We start from the raw sequence: 25058 nt of genomic DNA, 5'->3' as shown, positions 1-25058 counted from the left end.
AAAAGCCTGGCCACGGTGAGAGGGGCACCGGCAGCATTTAGTAATCCTGTGCCCTCCCACACTCGGTATTAGTCAGGCTGTTGCCACCCAGGCGCAGCCGAGATAAGAAAGTGGCAGCCGATGCCGTGTGCCCAGCCGGGGCACGCTGCCCCGCTTTCCCTGACCTCTTTCATGACAAAAGCCCCAATTTCAGTCACGTGCCACTAAAATCTAGGGCGCACAGAGGCACGAGCTGCGTGGGGCTGAGTGCTGCAGCCACTTAAAATGAAATAACAAGCAGCTGATGCTTGGGCACTTCTGGAGCCCTCGGGAGTTTTGTCTGTGTGCACATGTGCTTGTGCACAAGTTGCAGCAACTGAACTAAAGCGCTTGTGCAACCACTAACTTCTTAACTGTGCAAAGACTGTGTGTACACTCTTTTCTTTGGCTGGGAATTGCATCTTCCTGTGAACTGGGATTCTCTCTGATGGGGAAAGAAAAGTGGAAGAAGTGACTGCCTGTGCTGTGGCACCTTGTGACAAAGCCATGTTGCGGGCAGCGGGGCCGATTGCCAAGTGCTGGCAGTGATTCATCCGCTGCGGCTCAGCTGGTTTCACCATGAAAAGCCTGCGTGCTGGCACCATTAGGCAAGCCTGGACTTCGCCGGGCACCGCGGGTTGTCCACAGTCCTGTGCCGCTCAGGGCACACTGCTGGGCTGTCACAATTGTGTGGCTTTAACCACAAACGGAGCTTCTGTTGGGTGAGCATGGAGTGGACTTTCTGAAGAGGAAAGTGAAAATCAGGTGGTGGTTCTTGGCACCAGTAGCACTGACTGATGGGTTGTGCTGGGAGGCAGAAACCCCCGGAGGTGGCTGGACTTGGAAGTGAAGGGCTAAGAGCGGCAAAAGAGAAAGAGGCTTGCAAGTGAAACAGAAACATGGCCAGGTAGGAACAGCAGCCACCCCAGGCTGCCGGTGTGAGCTTGAGTTTGGAAATGATTCTGCTGGTTGAATTCTGGGTTTGTGAGTAGCAGAGCTGCAGATTCCCATGTGCACACCTGCTTGGTTTTGTTAAAGATTCAGCTGCTGCGCATATGGATCCAGGTGCACAGATACATAATTCCCAGCCTGGGGAAAAGCAAGCTGTTCTGTTGTTAATTTATATTAGTCTAGTTCTTGGCTAGGATCTACTGTCTGATCTAGGATCGAGGTCTCATCCTGACTGAAAACAAATGGAAAGTTAAGACCAGCTCAGTAGATAAATGGAGGACCATGGGTCCAGTATTTCTCTACTGTTAAGAAATCACTGGCAGGTATTTTTCACCGGAAATTTGCATTTAGATGTGGGGATCTCACGTTTTCTCACTCCCTGGCCATTAATGCAGGCAACGCATCCTCAGTGATTCTCCTTGCCTGTATCTGTGCCCGCTGGGCTCTTCCCCAGCGCAGTGACACTGGGCACGGCATCCGTGCGCTGGTGCCAATTTACAGCCCTATAACAACTTGGGAGAACAGAACAGAGGCTTTATTCTTTAGGAAGTCTTTATTAGCAAAAATAAAAGATTTCTTTTCATACAGATAAACATGCACAAGTTCACAGTGACAGGAGCTGTGGCCAAGGTAGGTGCCCCCACCAGAACGGAGCTGCTGATGCTCTTGGCTCTTGCTGCCGCTCCAGGAATGTTGTTGCTTCTCTTACAGCACTGAAATGGTGGAAAAACAGGTACGGAGCTGGCTCAACAGGAGCTTAATGTGTCCTAGTTAGAAGCTTAATTAAAGTTTTACAGTGTTTGGCTCCCACATTGCCCTTGAACCAATGCCACCCGGAGCAGCATTCCTTACTCTGGGATACCCAGTGTCTGCCAGCAGGAATGCCATTCTGTCACCATAAATACACAAACAGAATAAATCAAGTATAAATAGCCTCTCTTCAGTGGTAACCTACACAGCAAACAACAAGCTGACAGTGTTTCACCATATCGGTGCCTTAATACTTCTAAATATTAGAAGCAGATGCCTCTGGTTTATGGTCCTGTAGTTCGTGTGGGGACACCCAGGAGACAAGGGGAAGGGGAGCCCCAAAATCAGCAGCTCTGGGGGGCACTGAAGCAGCTCTGGTTGCAGCTTCCCCCCCAGCACTCGTGTGCTGCGGCTGCTCGGACGTAGGGTTAGAAGTAACGCAAACCCAAATGTTGTCAGTGCTGCTTGCAGCTTTTTGAATTTGAATGCAAATTACCCAAGCCACCTTAAAATGGTGGTTAATTAAATAGCCTCTAACTTCTAAAAGAAAGAAATAACCCAACAAAACTAAAACCAAAGAAACAAAACCCAAAGAAACGAACAAACCAAAAAATAACCAACCAAAAAACCCAACAAACAAACCCCCCTCCAACAAAATGGCAAGTAAAACCCAATCAAAGACTGGAAAACAGATCAACTTTCAAAAGTGCAGAGTGGCCAACCCAGCAGCTCTGGAAGTCAGTTGTTAGCAACGTTTAAGTCAAGTTCTATTAGAACCAAACATTTCTTTCCTATTACTGTTTTTTCTTTCACCTGGACTAATATATAGGCTGAGTCTGGAGGTGGGGTTAACTGATCTATTTCTCTACATGATCACAGGAGTGCAAAACCTCCTCCACTTTGCTTTTCAAGCGCAGGAGAAAAAGTGCCCTTGGTTACATTTATGGTTCTTTTTCTCGGTGCAAGGCCATGGAATAATTTTGAATATTTCAGTGCCTAATTCCAGCTGCAGAACCAGAGACAGTGACATAGTCATGCATTAAAAAACCGAATTGATTGCATAAATAAATAGAGGGATAGAGCACGAGGAGAGCTCTCATTTGCTGAAAATTAAACTTTGCTGAACTCGGAGCTGGAATTGCCCCTGATCAGCCACTTGTACTCAGTGAAACTGCGCTCAGGATTAACTCTGCTCACCGTCTGCTCCCCACAAGAATGCTGCTTTGGGTGTTTTGAAGCTCTGAATAAAATAGCCCTATCATAAACAGTATTAAAATATTGAACAATAAATAGTATTTTACACGCTTATCACACTTTTCTTCAAAACATATTGTAAACACAAACACTGAGGTATTAGAAGTAATAAATATTAAATTCAGTTGCAAAAAAAACCCCAACTCTTAAATATAATACCAAACTTGAAGTTATAGACCTGTAATTCATTACTTGAACCCTAAGATAACTTAATCTCTTGTGTGCTCTCGCAACTTGAAGTGATTTCTGATAAAATAGCAGGATTTGGTGGGGAAGGTGGAGACCCGTGGGCATTTTCACTTCCTTCTCATCATCAAGTACTCTTCAACATAGTTGATGAAAATGTCAAACTCTCCCATGGCCTTGTAGATTCCATTCTCATGCATCTGCAGGTGAAAGCCAAGCCTGTTTAAGTCTGAATGTGGTGATATATGTGATGGACAATCTCTAAATATATTCTTATTCCACCAACATCTGCTTTTCTGCCCAGCTTCTCTCTTTTCTGTCCTAAGTTGAAGTCAGCAGTAAAATCCGATGGTTCCTCCCCACCCCAGCGCAGCCACGCGAGCGGGTCCTCACCTTATCGAACATCTCCTTGATGTGCTTGATGGTTTTGCTCCTCTTCTCGCACGTGAAGAATCTGTGCTGCAAAGGGACGAGAGCAACAGCTTCAACCACCCAGGTTTCCTTCCCGGCTGCACGACAGCGGCTCTCCCCTCCTCCTGCCCCTCGTCACTGCCGCCCCGGCCGTCTCCACCTTCCCCTTCCCTACGTGGGGTTCTCGAGGGCAACAGCTGTGGCTGCTTTGGACCATCCATGGATGAACAGAGTTCAGCAAGACGCGAGCATGGACCTGAGCTGTTTCCCAGCCCTGGGCGATGGCAAACCCGCTGCGGTTCCTCCCCAGGGCAGGGTTCATCATCTCTGAGTCAGCCTGCGATGGGGTCACAGCCGCACCAGGCGCGGTTTCAGGAGGCATCACTGAAGAATCACACTGCTCAGGCACCCAGGTAAAGAACTGGACCAACCCTCCACCCTCCCTTTCCTTATCTTTTCAGGCATCTCTTGGGCGGAGCTGTGCTCCTGAACCGAGCCTCTGAATCATCATTATTAACTAGTGAAAGCCCAGAGCCCTGCTCTTCTGCACCATCCCGTGTCACCGCTTCTGGGGAAACCCAGCGCCCGCTCCACACCCTGCTGCTCGTCCCTGCCTTGCTGGAGCACTGGTTTCATCCCACCCACACCGTGATGCTGAGCCCCACTCACACAGCGCTTCATCATCGCCTTCAGGTTCCGCAGCAGGTTGCCCAGGTCGTCCATGCTCTGCTGGTGAAGGGTGCTGGTCCTCATGGCGCTGGGCAGCACCTCCTCCATGTAGAACTGCATCATCTCCGACACAGACTGGCAGCCGAAGGTCCCCTGGGGCGAGAGGAGGTAACGGCGTTGGGGCTGGCCACCAGCACCCATGTGCGGGGGTGTTATTTAAATATCATAATCGTGGTGTGGGGGGAACCACACATCAGCCCCACCACAGCCACACGTGTGCTGCCTGTCTTTCTGTGACACTGAAAACACCCCACTTTACAATCTGCTGCCTTTCTTATAAACCACTGGCAGAACAGTAAGAAACTTAGATGAGATTCATAATTCTTACCTTAAATTCATCCAGCAGTTCAGAGCTGAGTAGCTGGATGCTAAGTTCATCATCTTTTGATTGCTGTAGAAGAATGCAATGAAACATGAGCTTTAATTAGACAGGCAGTTAACGCTGCTTTTCACTTCACTTTACTGAACAGACATTTTGCTTGCATTTACCATCTCCCTGAAGCAAAGTCAAAGAACACCCAGCACACTGTGCATAGCACAGTGATGCCAGATGCTGGAGTCACCAATTCTATGGTCCATCATCTTGCAGGGCAATTACCCTTAGGTCAGGACAGCAAGATAATGAAATAGCAAACTCCAGAACCACTGATTTCGTTAACGTGAAGCTCCTCCTGCTGCTGCCAGAACTGCATACTTGCTGCAGAGGGTGTTAGTGCAACGTGCGCTAGTGCAAACCCTGCATCTTTTCAGGTGGGTGTCAAAGTTACAGCAGGTAAGCGAGGTATCCACCCCAACAGCGGTACCAGAGCTTTAAAAATAGTCCTTTTAAAAATATATATTCCTTTAAAAATATTCCTTCCCATCGTTAACTAGGAGATTTACAGCAAGCTTTAAATCTAAGGTCTTGGTTGCGTTCATTTGATAATAAATACAAGCCATGTTGTTAGCCTGAGATTTAATCTGGAGAATTATCTTGTTTTATTGCTAAAACACACTGACTGTAACTAAACCAGTAACAGAGATGCAAGCAACTATCCCTATCAGTACTGATGCAACAAGTGCTCCGAGTACATCTTGTGCTGCTTTCTCAGCAACCCTTGATGCTCCATTAACTGTAATGCAAAGCAGCGACCTTTTACAGGGACTACAGCAAGTGCTGGTTACTGCAGCATTTCTCCAGTCACAAAATACCGTGTTCAGTCTTTTGTGGTTCTTTCAAAGAAAAAAGCCTGTAGCAAAAGGTTTCCCTTTTCATCCAGCAGTGATTCAGCAAGGCTGGACCTCGTTGCCATGAAGAAGGGACTGTTTCCTTCCTATTAATTCAGTGAAAAATTTGGTATGCAACATTTAGGGGGAAGTCTGGCTACCAAGGCTCGCAAAGATTCATTATGAAATCTCTGGAGTTCATTGTAACTAAAACTAGGAGGAAAACTCTTGTGTGTTGTCTCTCACCCAACGACGAAACTGAACTTCTCTTGCTGACCCCCCTCAGCCCATAGCACAAGACACAACCGAATCATTCACACCAGGAGGAAGCTGCCTTCCCCCTCATCCAAATCACTGAACTTTGCAACAAAAAAATAGGTAAAATGAGAAGGAAGAGAGGGTTATACTCACAAAATAATCCTTAATTTTCTCAAACGTGATGCGCAGCTCTTTGAGCTTTGCAGGCAGCAGCTCGGAGAAGTGCAGGCAGGAGGGCTGGGGGGCCGAGCAGCGGGCGGGCAGGGCGCAGGCAGCCAGGAGCAGCAGGAGCAGCGCTGGGCAGGTTTGCATGCTGCCAAGTATCAGCTTTTCCCCTCCTTGGTCCAGCTCTGGGTTGAATTTCACGGGAGGGTTCAAAAAGCCGATCTGCAGCCTTCACCTTGATGGAGCCCCTAATTTATACTCTCAAAACATCACTCTATTTCCTCTCCCCATTTCCTGGCGAGCAATATTGGGGTTTTAAGTCATTCATTAAAACCAAATGTCACTTGGGTTTCCCGTCAACTTTGGTTTCCTGTTCACTTGACCCCCCTCCTCTCCTCACACCCCATCAAATCTTTTGTGCTTAGACTCTGCATTTTTTTTTCGTTGCTTGCTTCTTGTAAATTTAAATGTGGCTAAGGAGGAAAGCTTCGCATATAATGGGAGCAGAAAAGGTGCTGCGTGAGGTTACTTCTGCATTCGCACAGTTACTTTTTATTTTTAGATGAATGTCCTATTGTTAGGGGGGAAAAAAGTGTTTCTGTTTTTAAACCTCTGTATTAAACCTGCACTTAGGATCCCCAGTACTGTGTATAATGCAGTAGCATTGCTTTTAATGAGCCTGCACAAATACACTGTCTACTACTTTGGCATTCTGATGCTATCCTGGAAATACACATTATATATATATGTATATATTTGTCACTTAATGCATGTCTGCTGAAGTCAATATGCAGCTGGGTGGGAGCGGGGTTTGTGCCACAGAATCTGGTATTTTGATATTGGTGGGTGCTGCTAAAGTGGACAAGCAGGTCATGAATATTAGTGTTTCTGGCTTTTTGATCCTATTTTGTTTCCTAGAAATGGACACTGGCTCTGTGAACTGGGTGTACTGTGCTAAATGAGAGTTATCATCCCAGCTCTGATAAAATTACCATTTCAGAACTGGAGATAATTCCTCTGACGTCCCTCTTGTTTTCCCTTTTCCTCCCTTTCATGTTCTCTTTCTAAATATATTAGTGCACACACCCTTGCTTCCTTGTGATAAAGATTTCACTGGTGAATTTGAGAATCTGTTACTCAAGAAAGAGAAAGTGAAGATGAATTTGGCTATTTTGAATCCTGATGGTTTTCTCTGAAATCTCCCGTGTTATTTGGGAATAGCAAGTTCTTCCCAGCCTTCCTGCAGCACATTGCTTTGGACAAATCACTTGTTCCTTTACCGCAGTGAACCTCTTTCAAGTCAAACTTGCGAACCTTCGTGAAGGGACTTACTGCAAAAAAATAAAAGCTGGAAAAATGCAAATTATCTTTTGTTACTGTATATTTAGTTAGTTTTTTTTTAATAAAAATTGAAGAGCAAAAGAGGGGAATATTTGGTGTACGTATGTATGAGTAAGAGTAAAGGGCATGAAACATTACTAATCAAAGTGTTTGAGGAGAAGACAATGTGGGAGTTTGTGTTCTGATTTGTTTTTCTTTGGTTGTTGATGTTGCCTCTTCCAGAGGGGCCGGGGAAGGCTGCTCCCGGTGAATCACTGCAGGCACACTCGGTTGTCTGAATCACAGCGTGTCACGTCTTTGGTGACCCATTTTCTTCCCCTGCTCTAATGCGGCCGTGCGGTTTCCCTTGACCGCCAGCAGAAGTTTGAGAGCAGAGAAGAGTGAGCAGCAGGCGATGGCTTGGACAAAACCCAGTAGTTTTAAACTCAATCTGTTTCTACTGGTAGTTTCCCACCTTTCTTTGCTTTCTCCCTGGGAGATTTTTTTTGCTTATTTTGAATTAACTTGAATCTGTTGATAAGGTTGATAAGGCTTTACTGCCAGGGGAGGTTTGTATCAGATATTAGGAACAATTTCTTCCCAGAAAAGGTTGTTGGTGGAGTTACCATCCCTGGAGGGGTTGAACAGATGTGGAGATGAGGTTCTCAGGGACATGGGGTAGTGCCAGGGCTGGGTGAATGGTTGGACTCCATGATCTTGAAGGTGTTTTCCAACCAAAATGAGTCTATGATTCTAAGACCTGGCCAGCTGCTTGAGTTTCATGAGGGCGTCCAAACTGATGTGCTAAGAGCAATGGGTATGATGCTGTCAGGACACGGTGCCCTGGAGCAGGTCCATGGCCCCAAGCTGGCTCCATCTCTGGGACCAAAGCCTGGGACTAAACCCGCTTCCTTTGCTAGAGGGTGCAGCCCCAATAACTCCTCTGCAAACGGGGTCCCCTGCAGCAAAAGGGTCACTCTCAGCCTCAGCTGTAGGTATTTTTGTGGGATGCAAAGCCAAGGGACTTTGTGGCACACGGGAATCTCCTCTGCAGCGGCACAATGCCAGGAACCTTCCTTCCATCCTACCCAAGGGCTGAGCACTCATTTCCAAACTTCTCTTATTTTAAGCCATCTGCAGGTCTCCATGAAGTCATTTCGCTTCGACACCCAGAGCAGTTCTGAGACTTGTGCAATTCCCTCCTCCCTGTTTTGGAACCTGGCTTGTTTTTGGTTTGGGTTTATTTTTTTGATACAAGCGTAAGCCAGATGTGTCCATTCCACAAAGGAAACTCTGGCCTGCGCACAGATGAGATGCTGCTCTGTTTACCTGTATTTCCTTTGCCGTGTCAGAGATCTTGACGGTGCAGTTTCGTTCTGACTCACTCCTGCTTACTGCTGTGGAAAGGCATTGACTCTGCAGTATTACGAAGTAGTCACATGAATGAATAAAACACCTTTTCCTAAAGAGTGTCCGGGGGATGTGGGTGTATTTCTAAACCTTTAGGAAACAGCTTTCATGTTTGCCAAGAAGATCGTTTCAGGAAGGAAAGTGTGTTACTCAAAAGCCATTCGTGCACTTTTACCCCACCTCCCACAAACTTCTGAGAGCTGTGTGTTCACAAGAAATACTCGACAAGACAGCAGGATTGCACTTCTGCTGTAAAACAGAGGCATTGGGGCCATGGCTTCTCCCTTACAGCGTGGCATGTGGAAAGATTTGTCCTGGACATGATCCTGGGCAAACTGCACTGGCAGGGCTGGGGTTCGGTGATCTCCAGAGGTCCCGTCCCCTGGAGCAGGTTGGCATCTCATACTTCTTATCAAAAGAGATGCCTACATGTGTAGCTTTTCTTCTGTGGGCAAGGTTTTTTTGCCTTCTTGACCTCTTGCATTGCTTTCAGACACAGGAACATTGTGTGTTTTATGCACTCTCTATTCTAGATATAGCTTTGGAGGATCCCCTACATTTCCAGGCTATCATAATGGTGTGATTCTTTCTTTCCTTTTCAAAAATTCCCCGTTTCTCATTCCTTCAGGCTCGGGAGATCTGTTGTCAGTGACGCTCTGGGGGAAGCAGGGACTTGGTGGCCTTTTATTCACCTTGGGTGAAGGGCAGTTTTGAAGTAACGTCATTTGGTCTCTCAGCTGCCCCATTGCTGATGACTAACAGTTCCTGATGGGTGAAGCATCAACTGGACCGCATTTTTTTGCCCTTTTTTTAGCTGGCAAGGCGTGACGTCGGATTTTTTACTTCTGGAAACCTCCTTTCTAGCGCCCTTGTCACAATTTGCAGTGTGACTCATAACGGCCTCAACAGGTAAATCCCAACTTACTCTGGAAATTTAACCCATGTCATTGTTTGTCTCGTAACATCTAAGTGTCCAGAAACAGATTACTAATCATGAACAGAGGACATTGTTATGACCTCTAATGTGACTTATACTATGACAAAGAGAGAGCCTTACATAAGAATTTCTTAGCAGGTCCAAAAATTCCATTTAACTTAAATCAGGCTGGAATCTTGACCTAAAAGCAACAAGTAATAGAGACTTCCATCTGTAGATTCAGTGTTTTGGTGGTTAACTTAACTGAGAAATACTTGCACTTTTTAAATTGCATACATAAAACTCCCGATATTTGGAAGTCTCATGCATCCTGTAAGGCAGGTGGAGAATAACATCCCTATTTAATATCTTGCCCTGGGATTTCGGGCTGCTTTCTGCCAACCTAGAAGAGCGAGCTGGGCTTTTTTTTGCCTAGGTTGCATGTGCTTTGCCATTTTCAGGCGCTCTTGTCACTGCGTCTTCTGACAAACCCATCAATGCAACGTCAGGCCAGGAGGGGTTATTACCTTTCTTCTCTTTTGTTTCCTCCTGCAATAAGTTGTTGGCAGGGATTTTCCAATGTCCTTATAGAAACTGATGAGATTTGGGCGCTGGCATTTCAGAGAGTGGGGAGCGGGTGCTCTGAGCAAGGATAAACGAGGTTTTCTCTGGTAAGTTAAGAAGGTAAAAGTATGCAAAACTTCCCTAATATGTGGTCCATTTTGACTTACCCAAATATCTCCTGCACTGAGTTTTGGTTTTGTTTTTTGAGCATCCTACAGAGGCAATTTTGAGCAACTCCTATCTCGAACAGGTCATTTCACAATTGCTGTTTTGATGAGTTTCTTTTCTTCTAGTTTTGGTATTACTGGGCTGTGTGCATCTTCTGCAGAATGTTGTCTTTGTCATGATTTAGCATCAACGCTGTGACCCATAATACAAATACAAACTATTTATAGTTGTGAACGGTCATAAGACAGAAACTAGTGATCACGGTTTGAGAAATCAGATAATGCAAACCAGCTGCTCGGAAGCGTAACGTGACCGGCGGGGTGAATTACGGAGGCAACTTCACTCACTTTCCACAGCAACATCAACCCCCTTGGCCTGAAGCCCAAACATCAGCCTGGGTCACTCACGCAGTGGAGTTTTGGGGATGATTTTTTGGCTTTTTATGCTTTTTTGAATTTTTTCACGGTGCCAAGCAGCTCATGATGTGGGTTGAGAAATCCTGGGCTTTCTTATCTTTCCACCCTAAGACACGCAGATAAACACGTGCTACGGCCACTGATGCCACACGTGATGGGTCATTCCCGGTGTTGTGAGGGATGCTGCAGCATCCCCGGTGCTGCCAGGGGGGGTTCCCACATGCCCACACCACAGCTTTCTGCCCCAAAATCATCAATGCGATAATGCCACGGCCTCTGGGACACCCTTGGGAACCACTCTGTGCAGGATAAAGCCAACACTCGAGCCAGTGATACTCAACCAGAAAGAAAATAGCGATAGTCACACAAGGCTGTATTCAAATCTGAGATTTCGGAGCCCGCTCTGAGAAGCTGCGGCGAAGAGAACAAGTTTCATGATGCAGATTCCCAGAATAATCAGTTCAAAAGCTGCCGCTGATACTGTTGCTCTATGAGAGAAAAATGCAATCAAATAAGGTTCCTAGAAGGTGTTTGGTTTGGTTGGTTAGTTTGTTTTTTTCATTGAATTAGTTGATTTTAAGTTGAGGAATTTTTAATTAACAGCCCTAGCACAGGGTGAGCGTCTGTCTGTGCCACAAGGGGGGAGAGGAAAAAGAAGCTTTGACCTCACCTGTGTAAGCAGAGATTGTTTTAATGAAAACATGATCCATCAGAGATGCTTTCCAGTGGTTTCAGAGGGTCTTAAGTATTTCTTTATAACTTTCGACCTTTGTGTGTTCAGATGTCCCTTCTGCTGTTGATGTTCATTTGCCTTTTTTTTGGTCGGTTGGTTTGTTGGTTGGTTGGTTTTGTTAGTTTGTTTGTCGGCTTGTTTTTCTCCCACAGAAAAAGAGGTTGCTGGTGATATGACCTGGTTGTTTCTCCTGCGAGGTAGCTTAATTACATAGGACCTGGGATCTCTGGTCCACTTCTGCTCGGCACAGGTAGTGTCACACTCTTTAGGCAATTTTCCCCTGGATTTCTCTTTTTGTGGAAGCCCAAGGAAGGTTTATTTCAGTAATGAGATCGAGCACTTGTGTCTATTTTTGGTTATTGCTTTCCATGTAGCTTTTGAGGGCTGTAACTGGGAAGTGGAAGATCAGTCCGAATGGTGGAAACCCCCTCTCACTGAAAATGGTGTTTAAAAGAAAAAAGAAGAAGAAGAAAGATCTGAAGCGAACTTCCTCTGCTAACTGTCTCCTGCCTGTTGGGAAAGGAGACATTGGCAGTTTATTGCCCATTCGGCAGAAAGGGTTGGCAGCCTGTTTGCTGACAATATCAAGACAAATATAAGAACCTCAATCCTTGCAATGCCCTGATTTATATTTATGGCTAAAAGGGGTTTTTGCTGGTTGCTCCCATGGTGGGAGGGGTGTACTTCTGCCAGGCCAGCCTGGATTATTGGAATTATGCAAACAAGCGGTGGGAAAAAATGACTAAAATAGCACAAAAGTGTTGTTTTTTTTTAATTAAACATGAAGATTTTTTTGACAAATATTTGGATCTGATATGTTTTAAAATCTTCATAGTGGAACAACAGCACAAGGAGACTTGCCAGTGTGGGATTTGGTGCCATCTCTGCCCGGGGCTGGGGCTGGAGCGGGCAGAGCTCTGGGTCCTGCATCCCCCAGCATCGCCAAAACCACCTGCAGCCCCTCATGGTTGTGAAATTGAGACTGAGTCCCAAGTTAACACGTGCTCAAAGCAACATGAACCCAGTCAAACCCAAAACTTGTCTTTAAGAGCTGGGCTTCGTACAGAATCCACAGATAATTTACTGAACCGTAAGTTTCGGTTTTGGTGAAAGCTAAATCTATGACGGCTCTGACTGGCTATTGGAGTGATTCATTTGCTCCCCAGATAATTCAAAAATCGAGCAGATAGCAGCGAGCACTCAGTTTCTCCTCTATTAGGCATCATTTGTTGCCTGCACCATCAGCACATTTCACCCCCCTGGGCAAACCCAGGTGCTGTGGGACAGCTTTCTAAAAAGAACGCCCTGCGTGACTTTTGCTATTACATTGGTTTTTAGTCCTTCCAAAGAGAAAGACGGGAGGACCGCGAGGGCTGGGTGTCACTCTCAATGACAGCAGCAGCGTATGTGATGGATATTCCTCTTCTCCCCGAAACTTCACTGAGATGATTCAAAAAGCCCCGCCATCCAAAGCTCTGACTGATGCTTTGCAGGAGGAAGTGGGGGTGGTTTGATATTTCAAAAAGAAACAGCCCCTCTGCTTAGCAGCGCCCTTGCCCGCTGTGCCTGGTGCATCTTAAAGTCCTTGGTCTGATATTCCTTCTCTAGGGGTGCAGATCATTAACCCAAATAACTCTGCGCACATGCTGTTCTATTTTTTGTGATTTTTTTCAATCTTTACGTGCTGCAGACTGCACCTGATAACTGATTTGAATTTTTAAAGTAAGGAAATTCAGCTTTGGTTTTCTGAACATTAATGAGCCTGTTCTGACCAAGAGCCCATTGTTGGGGACCAGCACCCCAGAAGCTCTTCCATGAGTCATGGCAGCATCCATGGCCTTCAGTTGGGGATCCCCAGGTTGGCTATGGAAAGCCTCTATCCTTAAAATGAGCTATTTTCTTCAATTTTGACTAATTTTCTATTTGGATCTTCTTTGGTCTTATGTCTCTTTCAGATTGCCCACTTTCCAAGCATCACCCAACCTCCACAGGGCCCCCCAAGGCTGCAGGAACAAGGGAAGCCTCAGGATGGCTGGTAACGCAAATTAAGATTGTAGCGCTAATAGCAAACGAGGGAAAAAAATATTGAAAATTAGAAGCAAGTGTAGTAAAGAAATACAAACTCTGCGGGGAAGGCGTGCACAGGGGCTTTGAAAGTTTAGGTTTGATTTGCTTAGATCATTTTTCACCCTCGCTGTTCACAGCTCTCTCCCTCGGAAAGATCTTTCACCAAAGTTTCGTTTCCCTGTGAAATATTGGTACCCCAGCATGAACGCTTCTCAGACAGCTCCAAACCTTGCCTGTGCTTCAGCATTTTCTTTTTCTGTACTCGGCATTACCACTTGTTTAGAGAAGCCCAATTGCTAATATGTCAGATGGCCACATCAAAAAGCCTCAGAAACCTCTTGGAAACTGAAAAAGCCTCACTCGTTAAGCCTGTATTTCATCTCGCTGGCAGATCTGAGTGACTGAAATACATGCACATTTAGAGACTGGTGCAAATCTCAGTAGGACTTGACATTGTACTCCTATGGATGCTTCTGTTCATGTTCAATGGCAGGGCAGTGCTTCTAAGGCAATGCTACCTCATTTTTTGCTGAAATAGCCAATTTCCTTCACATAGTAAGGGGAGAAAAAGAAAAATAAAAAGCCCACACCATTGAAATTCACTCTCTGACTTGGAAATCTTACTGAAATGATCACAAAAGCATGACATGTACTCAAGCAGGGGGACAGCTAAACCTTTCCGATAACTCCTGAGCTGTTACACTTTGGGGGTGAATATTTCCCAAGAGGAATTTGATTTTTCCAGCCTGTTCCTGACATTAGCAGGAATGTGTCAGACTCATTGGGGATCATCTCTTGCATCACATGCAGCTGATTTTGAGCAGCACTTGGGCTGGAACTATGACTTTCTGAGCAGGCGCTTTGCACCCTCGTGTTTGCAGAGGAATCCCTGGGCACAGAGGTGCCTGCTGAAACCCAAGTGACAGACAGTTAAAGAAAAACTACCAGAAGCTGCTCTTTAGTTGTATCATTAAACTGTAAAGACCAGCAATATGTATTTCCCTTTGGGGAAGATGCCATTTGTGATAACCAAAAGATGAGTTTGCATTTTATCAAAACAGGAGAAGCAAGTATTTAACCTTCAACGCCCCCCACCCTGGTGACTAAATTGATGGTTTTCTGCAGAACAGATGTGTCGGTGTACAAGATCCTCCACCACGCTTTTCCCCTTCCAGAAAGGTGAATCTTAGAGGTGTGTGTGTGGGAAGCACTCCTTTTTGCATTCATTTTTACCTTCTTCGGGTGAAATCCTGGCTCGGCGGCAGCGCTGCCATTGGTGAGTGACGCAGATGAGTGTCACATCTGCTCTGTGAAGGTGGTGGCTGAGATAGTGTCATTTTCTGTGACGCGCGCCTCTGCGCAGCCAGGAGCCAGCCATGGGCCACCCAGCCAGGACAGGGTGAGCCCAGGGCCACCCGCAGCAATGGGGTGATGGTCCCCAAGGAGGTAGCTCCATCTCCTGTCCAGTGGGACACACACCTGGGGACACCCAGAGCTGGGCCGTGCATAGCAGGAAACAGCAGAAACAGCCCCAGAGGGACAGTTGTGGGTGATGCCCAAAACCAGGATGATTGTGATGCTGTCTCGAGGTTGGGGACACTCTCCCAAGCCCCTCAGCATTAGGAAAGGAGCCCATGAAGGGAGGTTCTAACGCTGCTGAGAGCTTCATGCATCATGAGCCACTTGGGAAGAAATGCCAGAAAACAACCTGAATTTGGTTGCCATGGCTTTGGATGTGCCCTGCGTTCGGCTGATTAAGTTTCATTTCATTAAGTTGAGCTGTGGCTAGCCTGTCGCTCCCTAAAAGGCAGTACTCAGTGTTTGATTTTCAGTATTATTCAAGTGGTTATGGTTAGAAACGTGACTGAGAAGAGGGCACACGATGTACCACACCTAGCAGCCGATAACTCCCTGCAGAGGTTCAGAGGTTTTGTGTTTTTTTCTGAGTCATTTGATGAGTTTACCGAGAAAAACAGTTTTTTGACTTTTGTCAGCAGCATTGCAGAACTGGGGCTGAGCGGGCGCTGGGGCTGGTGAGCCTGCAAGTAACGGACCCCTGGTTTCTGTCAATAATGAACTGCACTAATGAAGAAAGAGAAGAGCAGCCAGGTTTTAGGAGGCTGGGACAGGGCACTGGCATCCCCGGAGCGTGTTTCCATTGTAAAGAGCAAAGTGCGTCAGCGTAGAAGCTGATGGAAAGGGTGACGGTGGGACAGGTGACACCCATCTGGGTGCTGGTGAGAATCCCCAGGTTTCCAGCGCACTGTGCCAGATTAGCACGTGTTCAAACGAGATTTGAAATGGGCTCTGGATTGGAGGGCCAGGTGATTGCTTGGCAATTAAAGCTCTGATTTTTTTTAGGGCACTACTCAGAGCTGCAGTCACTCTTCCCATTAGCACCCAGGGTGGGGCTGTCTGACAATTTACACCATTGCCAGTAGAAATTAATGCATAAAACCCAAGCGGAAACATTTTATTCTGTCTGTGGAAACAGAATTATGTTCCTTTGGCAAGGGTTTTGGTGAGCTACAGCATTACCAGGAGAGCTATACAATCCTATAAGCGTTTTTGTTCCGGGTGGCCAATTGTTTTTTGCAGAGGCATATCAGGAAGAGTTCCTGAGGTCAGATATTGTTGCTGGACTTTGTTATTAAGTCTCAGTTTTTCTTTTATTAAAATTACTGGAGGCATTTCTATCATTCACACTGTCTAGTTCTGGGGATCTATACACAAACCATTATCAGCCTCATATCTGAAATGCTGGTGTACCTAAAGCTGCTGTAGAAATATGAGTAATAACAAAGCCTGGCAAACCAAGAATGGTCTGTAAAATATTATCAGATCTTCTTATAGTATGAAACTACATTGAAACGCACTACTGAAACTGGTACCTTATCACTCGGAAACACTTTACTGGAAATCTAGTGTTAAAACGTGCCTGTGGTCAGTTCTTGACACTATGACTCCTGCAGATCAGAACAGCTTGATTATGTATTTTTTTAGGGATTTTTTTAGGATGAAACCAAAGCGTTTGGATATTTGAAATGCTAAAGCTGGGTCAGCACTGGGTCAGTAACTCACGGTAAATGACGTGCACAGGGCTTGGCTCTCCAGCCCCAGCGCTGGAGCAGAGCTGGGAGCTACAGCTGAATTTCCCCGACGTAACCGGCTGTGGATGAGTAGGTGTCTCATCTCCCGCCATGCTCCTGGGCTCTCCAGGAACGTCTGATTTATTACTCATTTCAACAAGCCATTTGTCTGCAGCAGTCTGGTGCTTTCGGCTGTTGTTGAGATGTTTCCGTTGCCATAGCAGTGATGCCAGCCCTGCACGGCAGCGGGGATGCGGGTGCTCAGCAGGGTGAGGCTGAGCATCGCTCCCGGCAGCTGCCAAGAACCCGAGTGGGCCAAGAGGCTACTCCAAGCGTTGTTTTCCAGGCTGGACCAGGGATGTTCCCTTCAGTCCCACCATGCTGCCAGCTGCTTTTGTGCCTTGTGGAGTCACATCGCTGCAGATGTGAGATGGCAGGAGCTGTGCTGCTTGCCACAGACTTCATAGCAATGATTTTTCAGACAAGCTGGTGATACACAGGGTTTAGTTTTTAATTCACTAGCATGGTGGCGGCTGCTTAACAACTGTCTGTGCTGCCTTTGCTTGTATTTTGGGTTGCAACTACTTTTAGTGTGCGCCGTCACAACGTACCTACCGTAAAATCCCAAGGGAGGAGCCCTCCTGTGTTACTTGGGAGTTGCCTGGATGGGTTCCTGGGGACAGGACCACCTCCCCACACACTCTCCAGCACTGCTGCACACAAAAGGCTTAATTATTCTTCAAGTGCCCACAGGAGTCAGCTGGTATTTTACTATCTGAGCTCATCTGCCTTGTCACAGTGCTGTGTTTCAGAAATCCCTGTTTCTCCTTTCCCTCTTTCTTCCCAGAGCATACGAGAAACAGGTTGCTCTTTTAGTGAGGATATCTTCATGTTGCTGTCACTGGCAGGTAGACGAGAGCCTCACTTAGGCTGTGTGGGGAAAGCCAAGCCTGGGTGATTTGCTTCCATCAAGACTTGGTCCAGCACATGCAGAGATCCCAGCTCATGCCATCCATCTGCTCCGAAAAGTGAGGGTTTCAGACCTCCCCCAGGTCCAGCACTTTGGGTAATCGATTGCCACCATTGCCCACACACTTAAAAACCAAAAATGGGAATCTATCCACGTTGTCTCCCTGCCTCTGATGTGGTTGTTCTTCTCCTTGGCCTTGCAGTGAGGGTGAAACTATTTCCTCTGCTTTGCAAATGGTCAGTGACAGGACAGAGAGGCCAAGGGACACTCACCCACGACCCTGCAGAGGTCTGGAATGGAGCAACATCCTGGACCCCAGTAATACAAGACTTCACTCCTGTTCCTGTATCACCCCAACATCTTCCCTCCACCAGCCTGGCTGGCAATTTTGAAGTGATGACTCTTTCTTGCCTGCTGGCATTTAGCTGAACTGCCTTGAGTGTCAGCGCAGTTACCAAAAGGAAAAGAAAAATCCCTTCTTCTCATCCGCAATTTACATAATTAAGTAAGAACTCAGTACCTCTTTCCTTGTTTCCTCACCGAGGCTGGGTGTGCACTGGGCTGCCTGGGAATGCTGCTGATGCCCCTGCTCCAGCTGAAATTTTTGCTGCAATTGCAGGCAGCAGCCAGAATTGGGGGAGGAAGGCAGCAATTAGCAGCCTTGAATTGCTGAGGATCCCTCCAACACCTCAGCAACGGCAAACGCAACCTGCTGCAGATTTGGACCTGCCTTTTGGCCGTTTTACTGTGTGAAGGCACAGGCATGAGAGAGGCAGGTTTAGTATTCGAGGTAGTTTCAGCAATACTGTATGCGATACTATGACTAGCCTGGGCATAAAATCTATTTGTCTAGTCTTCCCTCGATGATGGATTTACTTCAAGATTGAGTTTTGTTACCTGCAAAACTTCATCCGACAGCCCTGGCCCACGAGATGTACCTGTATTGCAATAGGATGCTGCTCTCCCCTGGAGCATCATGGCTGATCCAGATGTTGGCAGTGGGATTAGAGGGGTGTCTTTCCACCTCCATTGCCTTTAGTCCATCTGACCTTCCCTACTGAGTACAGGTAGTCTGAGAAGTCTTTTTTTAACTGCTTGTTTTTGTTTGTAGACTGGACTTAACTATCTCCCGAGGGGTCACAGAACAACCAAACCAGCCTCGGAGCACCATAGTGAACCAGGCTGGGTTTTGGACCAGTACAGCCGTATTCATGTGCCAGCACATCCCAGCTGGCAAACCCTGATTCCCTGGGGACAGTTGATCTGAAATGTTGCTATGAAAACATGCCTGGCTGTGTCAGTTTTGCTCAGCAGCTAATGCTTGTGGCAGGGTAATTCTAGACCTTGCAGTCAAAGTCTTTGCTGGTGGGTCAAACTTCCCTGCTGCCACTGAGCTGGTGGGTTGTTAAATGTTTGAGTGAATTTTCTGCCTTTCTGCAGGGCGATATGTTTGGATCATGCATGATGATCACCTAAGTCACCCGTGTTCCTGACAAACCAAGTGACTTCTGGCACTGCGGTGGGAGCTGTGTCACCCCCAAGCCCTGCCTGCTCGGACCTGTGTGTTTCTGGTCTCCAAACACCAGGGATGTGCTAAAGGAGAGAAGTGTTCATCCACCTGAGGACAAAGCCTGAGAAGTGGGTCCCCTGACGCTGGTGGGTGAAGGCTCCACGTGCCAGGACAGTGATGGAGAAAGGTCTTGCCGGCTTTCTGAGTCATGCTACTTTTACCAATGCACCTTGATCTATGGCCAGAATCTCTCTCATCTTGGTATATTTGGACCATGAGCATCCCAGGGGGGGTGATACTGCTCAACTTCTTGTGTCTCAACATCTCTGTGATGAGCTGGGAATGGACCCTCTACAAGAGGGACTTGGCAGAACAACTCCAGGATGGGGTGACCCCCCCAGCTCGGCATTTTGGGGATGTAACCCCCACAACGGTTCCTCTTTTTGGTCATGTCCTTCTTCCCGAACAAAGAAATGATGCAGCAATGCCAAGATTTCCCGCCTCCGTGGGTGAGGGAAGCACGTGTGGGTGAGAGATTTGGTCCCTTTCACTAGCTCATTAAATCAGTGAATTGCAAAGGGAAATACATGCTGGGGAAAGCTAAAGAAAAATCCCAAAAGTTAATCCGATTTATTTCCTCCCGATACCTGGATAAAAATGCGTTCTTGGGAGCTCTTCAGGTCAGACATCAGTGAGATAGGGGAACCCACATCAAAGAACAAGGTAAAATACTGGTCTTTATCCTTTTGCTCTATGTGCTTGTGCCTGTTTCCTTCTACTCCTATAATTTCTCTCTGAAAGGGCCTTTTATTTCATTCATAACCATAGTTTTCAGTGCTATCAGAACTTGCAGTTGAAGGTCGCTCTTTCTGAGGAAAAGCATTTCCTTTTGTGATCAGATGTTGGGATCTGCTGCTTTCAGTCCCAGTTCCTTCCTGCTGCTTCTGAGTTGTAGACTTTTAAAAATCTGATTTATCTGCATTTATTTTTCAGAAGAACGTTATCTATTTACACGCAATCTCTTCTTGGTATTTTATTTGGGTTTTTTTCCTTCTTTGGGAATCTTCTGTTAAATATTTGGGTTTATTTGATTTATACTCTTGCATGTGGGGAGTGAGAAAGAAATGGGTAAGAGATACTAGTCAGTGTGATTTTTTTAATACACATGTACATGTACTATATATAATACATATATTTTCATAAGCATCTCGACTGTGTTATTTAGGAAACATAGCGAAGTAATATTGTCTTCCATGACCAGTTCTCACAGGTGTTGAGCTGTGTTTGCATCCCACAGCAGCATGAAGGGATCCCCCTTGTTCCTCTGCCTCTTCTCCACCATGTGCTGGGTGAATTTGATGCCGACAGCTGGGAACAGAATCTTCCACTTCGGACCCTGCAGAGTTTCAATGAGCGTGGCTGAGATTCGATCTGGTTTCACCGCAATTAAAGCCAATATCGTAAGTATTTGCTCCGGGCTCTTGTGGAGCTGAGGACGCTCTTTAGTGGCCCCTCCTGAGCCGGTGTGTGCATCACCATCTCCATCTTGTCCCCTGCAGCAAGCCAGGGACCCCATCAGGACCCTCAGCATCTTGTCGTACCCACACTCTCTGCACAAGGTGAAGGTAGGTATCCTCACCCTGGCTCCGCTTTTATTCTGAATAATTCTGACCAGCCAGCATCCTAACACCCCTCATGGGGTGCACCAGCTCAGGGCATTTGGGGATGTTGTTCAACACCGTGACTGCTGCTAAGTTCCTGCGAAATGCAGACACTGAGCAGATCAGGGAGGATAAAGTGATGTGGATCACGTATGTGAAAAGAAGTGGGTGTCCCGGTTCCTGCACCGGGTTTTCACCCTGACTGGCTTTCTAGAAATGGCTGGCAGAGATTGTTGTTGTTGTATGTGATGCTCCGGTTGCAGGAGCTTTAGCTCTGACTCCCCACTGCCTTGGTTGGTGGAGGCAGAATGAGGTGAACCAGGATTTGGATGCAAAGTTATTGAAGAATACAAAAGCAGGTGAATGTAAAATATATTACAAATATTTTGCAGCTCTCCTACACTCTAAGGCTCTAGACATTGGCCACTGCTTCAGGTCTCAGCCTGTAATACCCAGCTGCAAAATCAGCAATTTATTTTGCTGACTAGGACTTGCTGAGGGTGGATCTGGAAAAATCAGTCTAAAATAACTTATTACTTATATTACCAGTTTACATAAAGCATCACTGGAAAAGCTTTATATGAGTCAAAACATCCGTCTGTGCTCAGCTAAGATGCTTGCTGGTAGACACGGTTTATTCTAGAGAAGGGCAGAAGGGCTGGTGACTACAGGTTTATGGCACTTTAGAAGATCTTTTAAAAACGAATTTATTCCTTAAGTCTTCAGACAGATGCTGCATTGCCCACCACCTCTCCAACTTCTACGTGGAAAAAGTCTTCAGACACTGCAAGACCGAGGATTCATATGTCAACCGGAAAATCAGCAGCATAGCCAATTCCTTCCTGAGCGTGAAGAGGACGCTCGCGCACTGTGTAAGTCTTAGGAATTGCTAGAGTTGAGTTTCCTCTGTTAGGATTTGGTATATAAATATAGTATTTGGTGTATAAATAAACCTAAAATTACAAAATCTATATTTATAAAATGTTTTTAACAAGAATGCATATATCTGCTAAGAGATTTTTTATACCTGCCAGTTCCCACCTTAGTTTTCAAGAATTACATTTATCCTGTCCCTCTGTCCATTGAAGTCAACTCTGTTCTTAACTAAAGTCTGATTTAAGGACCTGCAGCCTTTTCCAGAGTTTAACAAGGTCTCAGTCTATACAGTAATTTCCAGCATAATTAGAAATCTATCTCTTATTTTAAAAGATTAACTACTGAACTCTATCTCATTTTTTAGCATGAGCAAAATAAGTGCATGTGTGGACAGGAATCCACTGAGAAATTTAAGCAAATACTTGCTAACTACGAAGCGGTAAGTTGATAACTAAGTTTAGTAATTAACACAGCTATTCAGGTTCTCTTGACAGTGGGTCGTACTCTCCACCTTTGCTCACAACTTGTTCTTTATATCATTTCAGCTGGATGTCACATCTGCAGCAATTAAATCCCTGGGTGAGCTGGACATCCTACTGGACTGGATGGAGAAATCTCCTTAGAGAGCAGAAGCTGTTAATGACCCGCTAAGGAACTGCTAGGACATTGTGAACAGCAGCGGTGAATGGGAAAATAATGTGCTGTATCAGTGCAATTTCTCATCTGTGTTTGATCCAGCACTGATTGTTTTGCTAACCAGGTACATGGGTGAATGCATCAATCTTGCATTAAGATGGAAATACCGAGTTTGATCAAACTGGTGTAACCCTCGCTTAGCTGACTTCCGCCAAAGGATGCTCTCCAAGGGGTTATCTAAAAGGTTTTCTATTGTTAGCAGACATAAGCTATGATCATTTAATAAAAGTACTGTTTAAATTATACACTTTTTCTATAGGGAATGTATATTCATGGGTGCTGAGTGCCTGCTGGAACTACTCTGGTGTAGTTAACGCTGCAGAGCAGCGCTCATAAATTTAGGCTCAGTCTTAGATGAGCACTGCTGCTGATTGCTCTGGCTGAATCGAGGGGCACAGGGTGGGAAATGCTTCCAAGAACAGGTCCTGTCAGGTGTCTCAGGCCTTAGAAATCTGTTTCTTTTTGAGATTATATTTTCTGCCTATCTGTAAAAGAAAATTTTCTATGCAAGATACATGGTTGCTGAATAGAAAAAGGTTCTTGTACGTATTGTGTAATTTACTGACACTCAGGAGTAAGTTGTGTGGAAATCTGTTGCAATTACTGTAAATAAACCCCACTTGAAACTGTCAAAATTCGGAGGAATTTTGTGTTTCTTGTAGGTGCAACTTTCTGAATTCGCTGTGGTGCCCTTTCACAGCACATACTGTCACTCCTGGTAGCAGTGGCATCTCAGAGATGATGCATCATTCCTCACATACCAAAGTTTAGACCTGAAAGATACTAAATCACCCCAGCTTGTTCACAAGACCATTTTTATTGTACATAATGTATCACTTCGTTCTGTTTTCACCCCTTTTGGGCTCTTTTAGCTGCACGTACATTGCTGGTACCTGCCGGTTCTGCATGCTCTAAATCCCTTTTCTACTGTGTTTTCCTGTGTTAATACACATATTGCTGCAGTATCTGATAGTGGCAGAGGACTAATGTGTTAGTAAATGAACCAAGACCACCCAGATTCTCTCTCCAAGCAGTTAGAAGGTGTTATGCTGCTTATTAGCACACGCTGCTTGGAGAGCAGATGGATGTTTATGTCCCTGGTAGCACTCTAGTTCTAATATTTCAAGTGATAAAGTCTTACTGCTGCATTCATTAGACATAAACCTTGATTAAGACTGGAGGGTAGATCTCTGGCTTGGTGCATTTTGCTCTAGGTAACACCTGAGCTGAGCAAGGGGACAACCTTTGGACAGCTCAACACTCTCCAGCTCTCCCTTTCCTGCCCATGGGCAAGACTGAGCAACTGGGATGGACGGAGGTCTGGTTGCTCCCAGCTCAGGCAATTTCTAGTGATGCTATAGACATGACACAGAGAAGATTTTATCTGCAAAAGAGGCTCTTTAACAGGATTTTTGCGATTATGGAATAAGCTGCTCATGTCCTGGAGAAGGAGCTAGTTACTGGTTTGGTTTCATCCCCATCACAAGACTTCCAGCAGCATGTGGGCATCACCAGAGCCTTGTGTCAGTCTGGTGGGCACTGTGCCTTTCATTGGGTGCAGAAGAGGAGGAAACTCCTTGTCCCTTCCCAAAACAACCCAGTTGGAGACCTGGCTGGATGAGCTCACCAGCATTTGCCTATAGAGCATAACATGCTGAGCGGGATTTGGTGACTCACTTTTAAAGGAAAAATCTCCTTGATGGCTCATGATCTTTCCTGAAATATTTGCTTATGCCAAAGGAAGATTTCTCAGGGCTTTAAATTGCTTAATTTGCTTTCTCATGGGTTTTTGCAGCATAACTTTCATTTGTTCCAGAGCCAGGGCATGAACGGGTGAACCCATCCCTCCACGCTCTGTCAGGGTTCACGAAAGCTGATCTTTCAACACCATCACCCTTGAAATCAACCATTTAAGAGTTACATGTCTTGCCTGTATCACGGTTTACTGTCAAAAACATAAAAAACCACATTAGGAACAAAGAAGTGATGCAATGAGATACCACAACTCATCACGGACCATGTTTGCCAAACCCTGGTGAAGGAGATGGAGCTGCTTGGTGAGATCCTCATAGACCTGTGCGTTGATCATGATGGGCCCTGCATCACAGCTTGAGTGACCAGCGTGAGTTTTACTCTGTATTGTTGGCTTACGCTGTCACAATTATTAGTTACCAGATTTAATTGATTTTATACCCTGTGTGGAGGGTTTCATGCCTCCATCCATGCATGTCTTACTGCTTTCATGGCCAAGTTGACACTTTCCCACCTGCTGCAGCAGCCCAGGGACATGTCCCTTTGGAAACGAGGTACCAGGTGGAAATGCCAGCAGCAGGAAGGAGCAGGAGCCATGGGCTCAGCCCACCCATGTTTCTCACCCTCTACACCTCTCCTGGGAGTGGTTGAACTCATCCTCATTGCTCCCAGGAGGAGCGGAGCAGAGACCAGGATGCCAGCAGGCAGGCTGAGGAGGAAGTGGATTTGCAAAGGGGTTTTCACCTCTCGGAACTTGCCAAACCTTTTCCTGCAGCTTTATGACTGCTCACCCCCCTGGGGACGCTTTCCAAGCGCACGCCTTTCTTGTTGTACCAGAACAATTCATTCACTTCCAGCAACTGCGGGCGGGCACAGACCTGCGCTGGCCCCTCCGCACCCTTTCCAATATCCCAGCCCCTTTCGAGGGGATGCAGCTCGGGACATGAGGCAGATGAGCTATAACCAGACATTCTTGGTCCTG

At 46.1% G+C, this 25058-nt stretch overlaps 2 protein-coding genes across 4 annotated transcripts; one reads left to right on the top strand and one right to left on the bottom strand.

Annotated features, from left to right (window-relative positions):
- Positions 1-1503: 1503 nt before the first annotated feature.
- Positions 1504-6263, bottom strand: IL10 (interleukin 10). Of its 2 annotated transcripts, none has more exons than XM_005510387.3 (5): positions 5917-6263; positions 4628-4690; positions 4240-4392; positions 3553-3618; positions 1504-3359 (listed from the first exon to the last, which is right to left on the bottom strand). In XM_005510387.3, exons 1-5 carry the CDS (start codon positions 6073-6075, stop codon positions 3270-3272), a joined length of 531 nt encoding a protein of 176 aa, XP_005510444.1. In that variant the 5' UTR covers positions 6076-6263; the 3' UTR covers positions 1504-3269. The 2 variants fall into 2 exon arrangements, with proteins under 2 accessions (XP_005510444.1, XP_021154049.1); XM_021298374.2 differs by having other exon boundaries at positions 1504-1682; positions 5917-6123.
- LOC102086616 (interleukin-20) lies at positions 6085-22949 on the top strand. 2 transcript variants are annotated; one of them, XM_065038729.1, is made up of 6 exons: positions 6085-19814; positions 20389-20551; positions 20651-20716; positions 21472-21624; positions 21993-22067; positions 22174-22949. In XM_065038729.1, exons 2-6 carry the CDS (start codon positions 20393-20395, stop codon positions 22249-22251), a joined length of 531 nt encoding a protein of 176 aa, XP_064894801.1. In that variant the 5' UTR covers positions 6085-19814; positions 20389-20392; the 3' UTR covers positions 22252-22949. The 2 variants fall into 2 exon arrangements, with proteins under 2 accessions (XP_064894801.1, XP_064894800.1); XM_065038728.1 differs by having other exon boundaries at positions 20353-20551.
- Positions 22950-25058: the final 2109 nt, after the last annotated feature.

Source organism: Columba livia, chromosome 22 (assembly GCF_036013475.1).
Source record: "Columba livia isolate bColLiv1 breed racing homer chromosome 22, bColLiv1.pat.W.v2, whole genome shotgun sequence".
NCBI classification, from domain to species: Eukaryota; Metazoa; Chordata; class Aves; order Columbiformes; family Columbidae; genus Columba; species Columba livia.
Note: the sequence above shows the minus strand (reverse complement) of the source record. Positions and strands in the feature narration are given on the sequence as shown.

Excerpts from the sequence above, each read along its gene's own strand:
- IL10 (XM_021298374.2), bottom strand. The coding sequence starts at position 6,075 with ATGCAAACCTGCCCAGCGCTGCTCCTGCTGCTCCTGGCTGCCTGCGCC. Across the intron at positions 3,619-4,239 it reads AGGCGATGATGAAGCGCTGT|CACAGATTCTTCACGTGCGA; the intron begins GTGAGTGGGGCT and ends GTCCCTTTGCAG. Across the intron at positions 1,683-3,552 it reads TCAAGGAGATGTTCGATAAG|TGCTGTAAGAGAAGCAACAA; the intron begins GTGAGGACCCGC and ends CCACCATTTCAG.
- LOC102086616 (XM_065038729.1), top strand. The coding sequence starts at position 20,393 with ATGAAGGGATCCCCCTTGTTCCTCTGCCTCTTCTCCACCATGTGCTGG. Across the intron at positions 20,717-21,471 it reads ACTCTCTGCACAAGGTGAAG|TCTTCAGACAGATGCTGCAT; the intron begins GTAGGTATCCTC and ends TTATTCCTTAAG. Across the intron at positions 22,068-22,173 it reads TACTTGCTAACTACGAAGCG|CTGGATGTCACATCTGCAGC; the intron begins GTAAGTTGATAA and ends ATATCATTTCAG.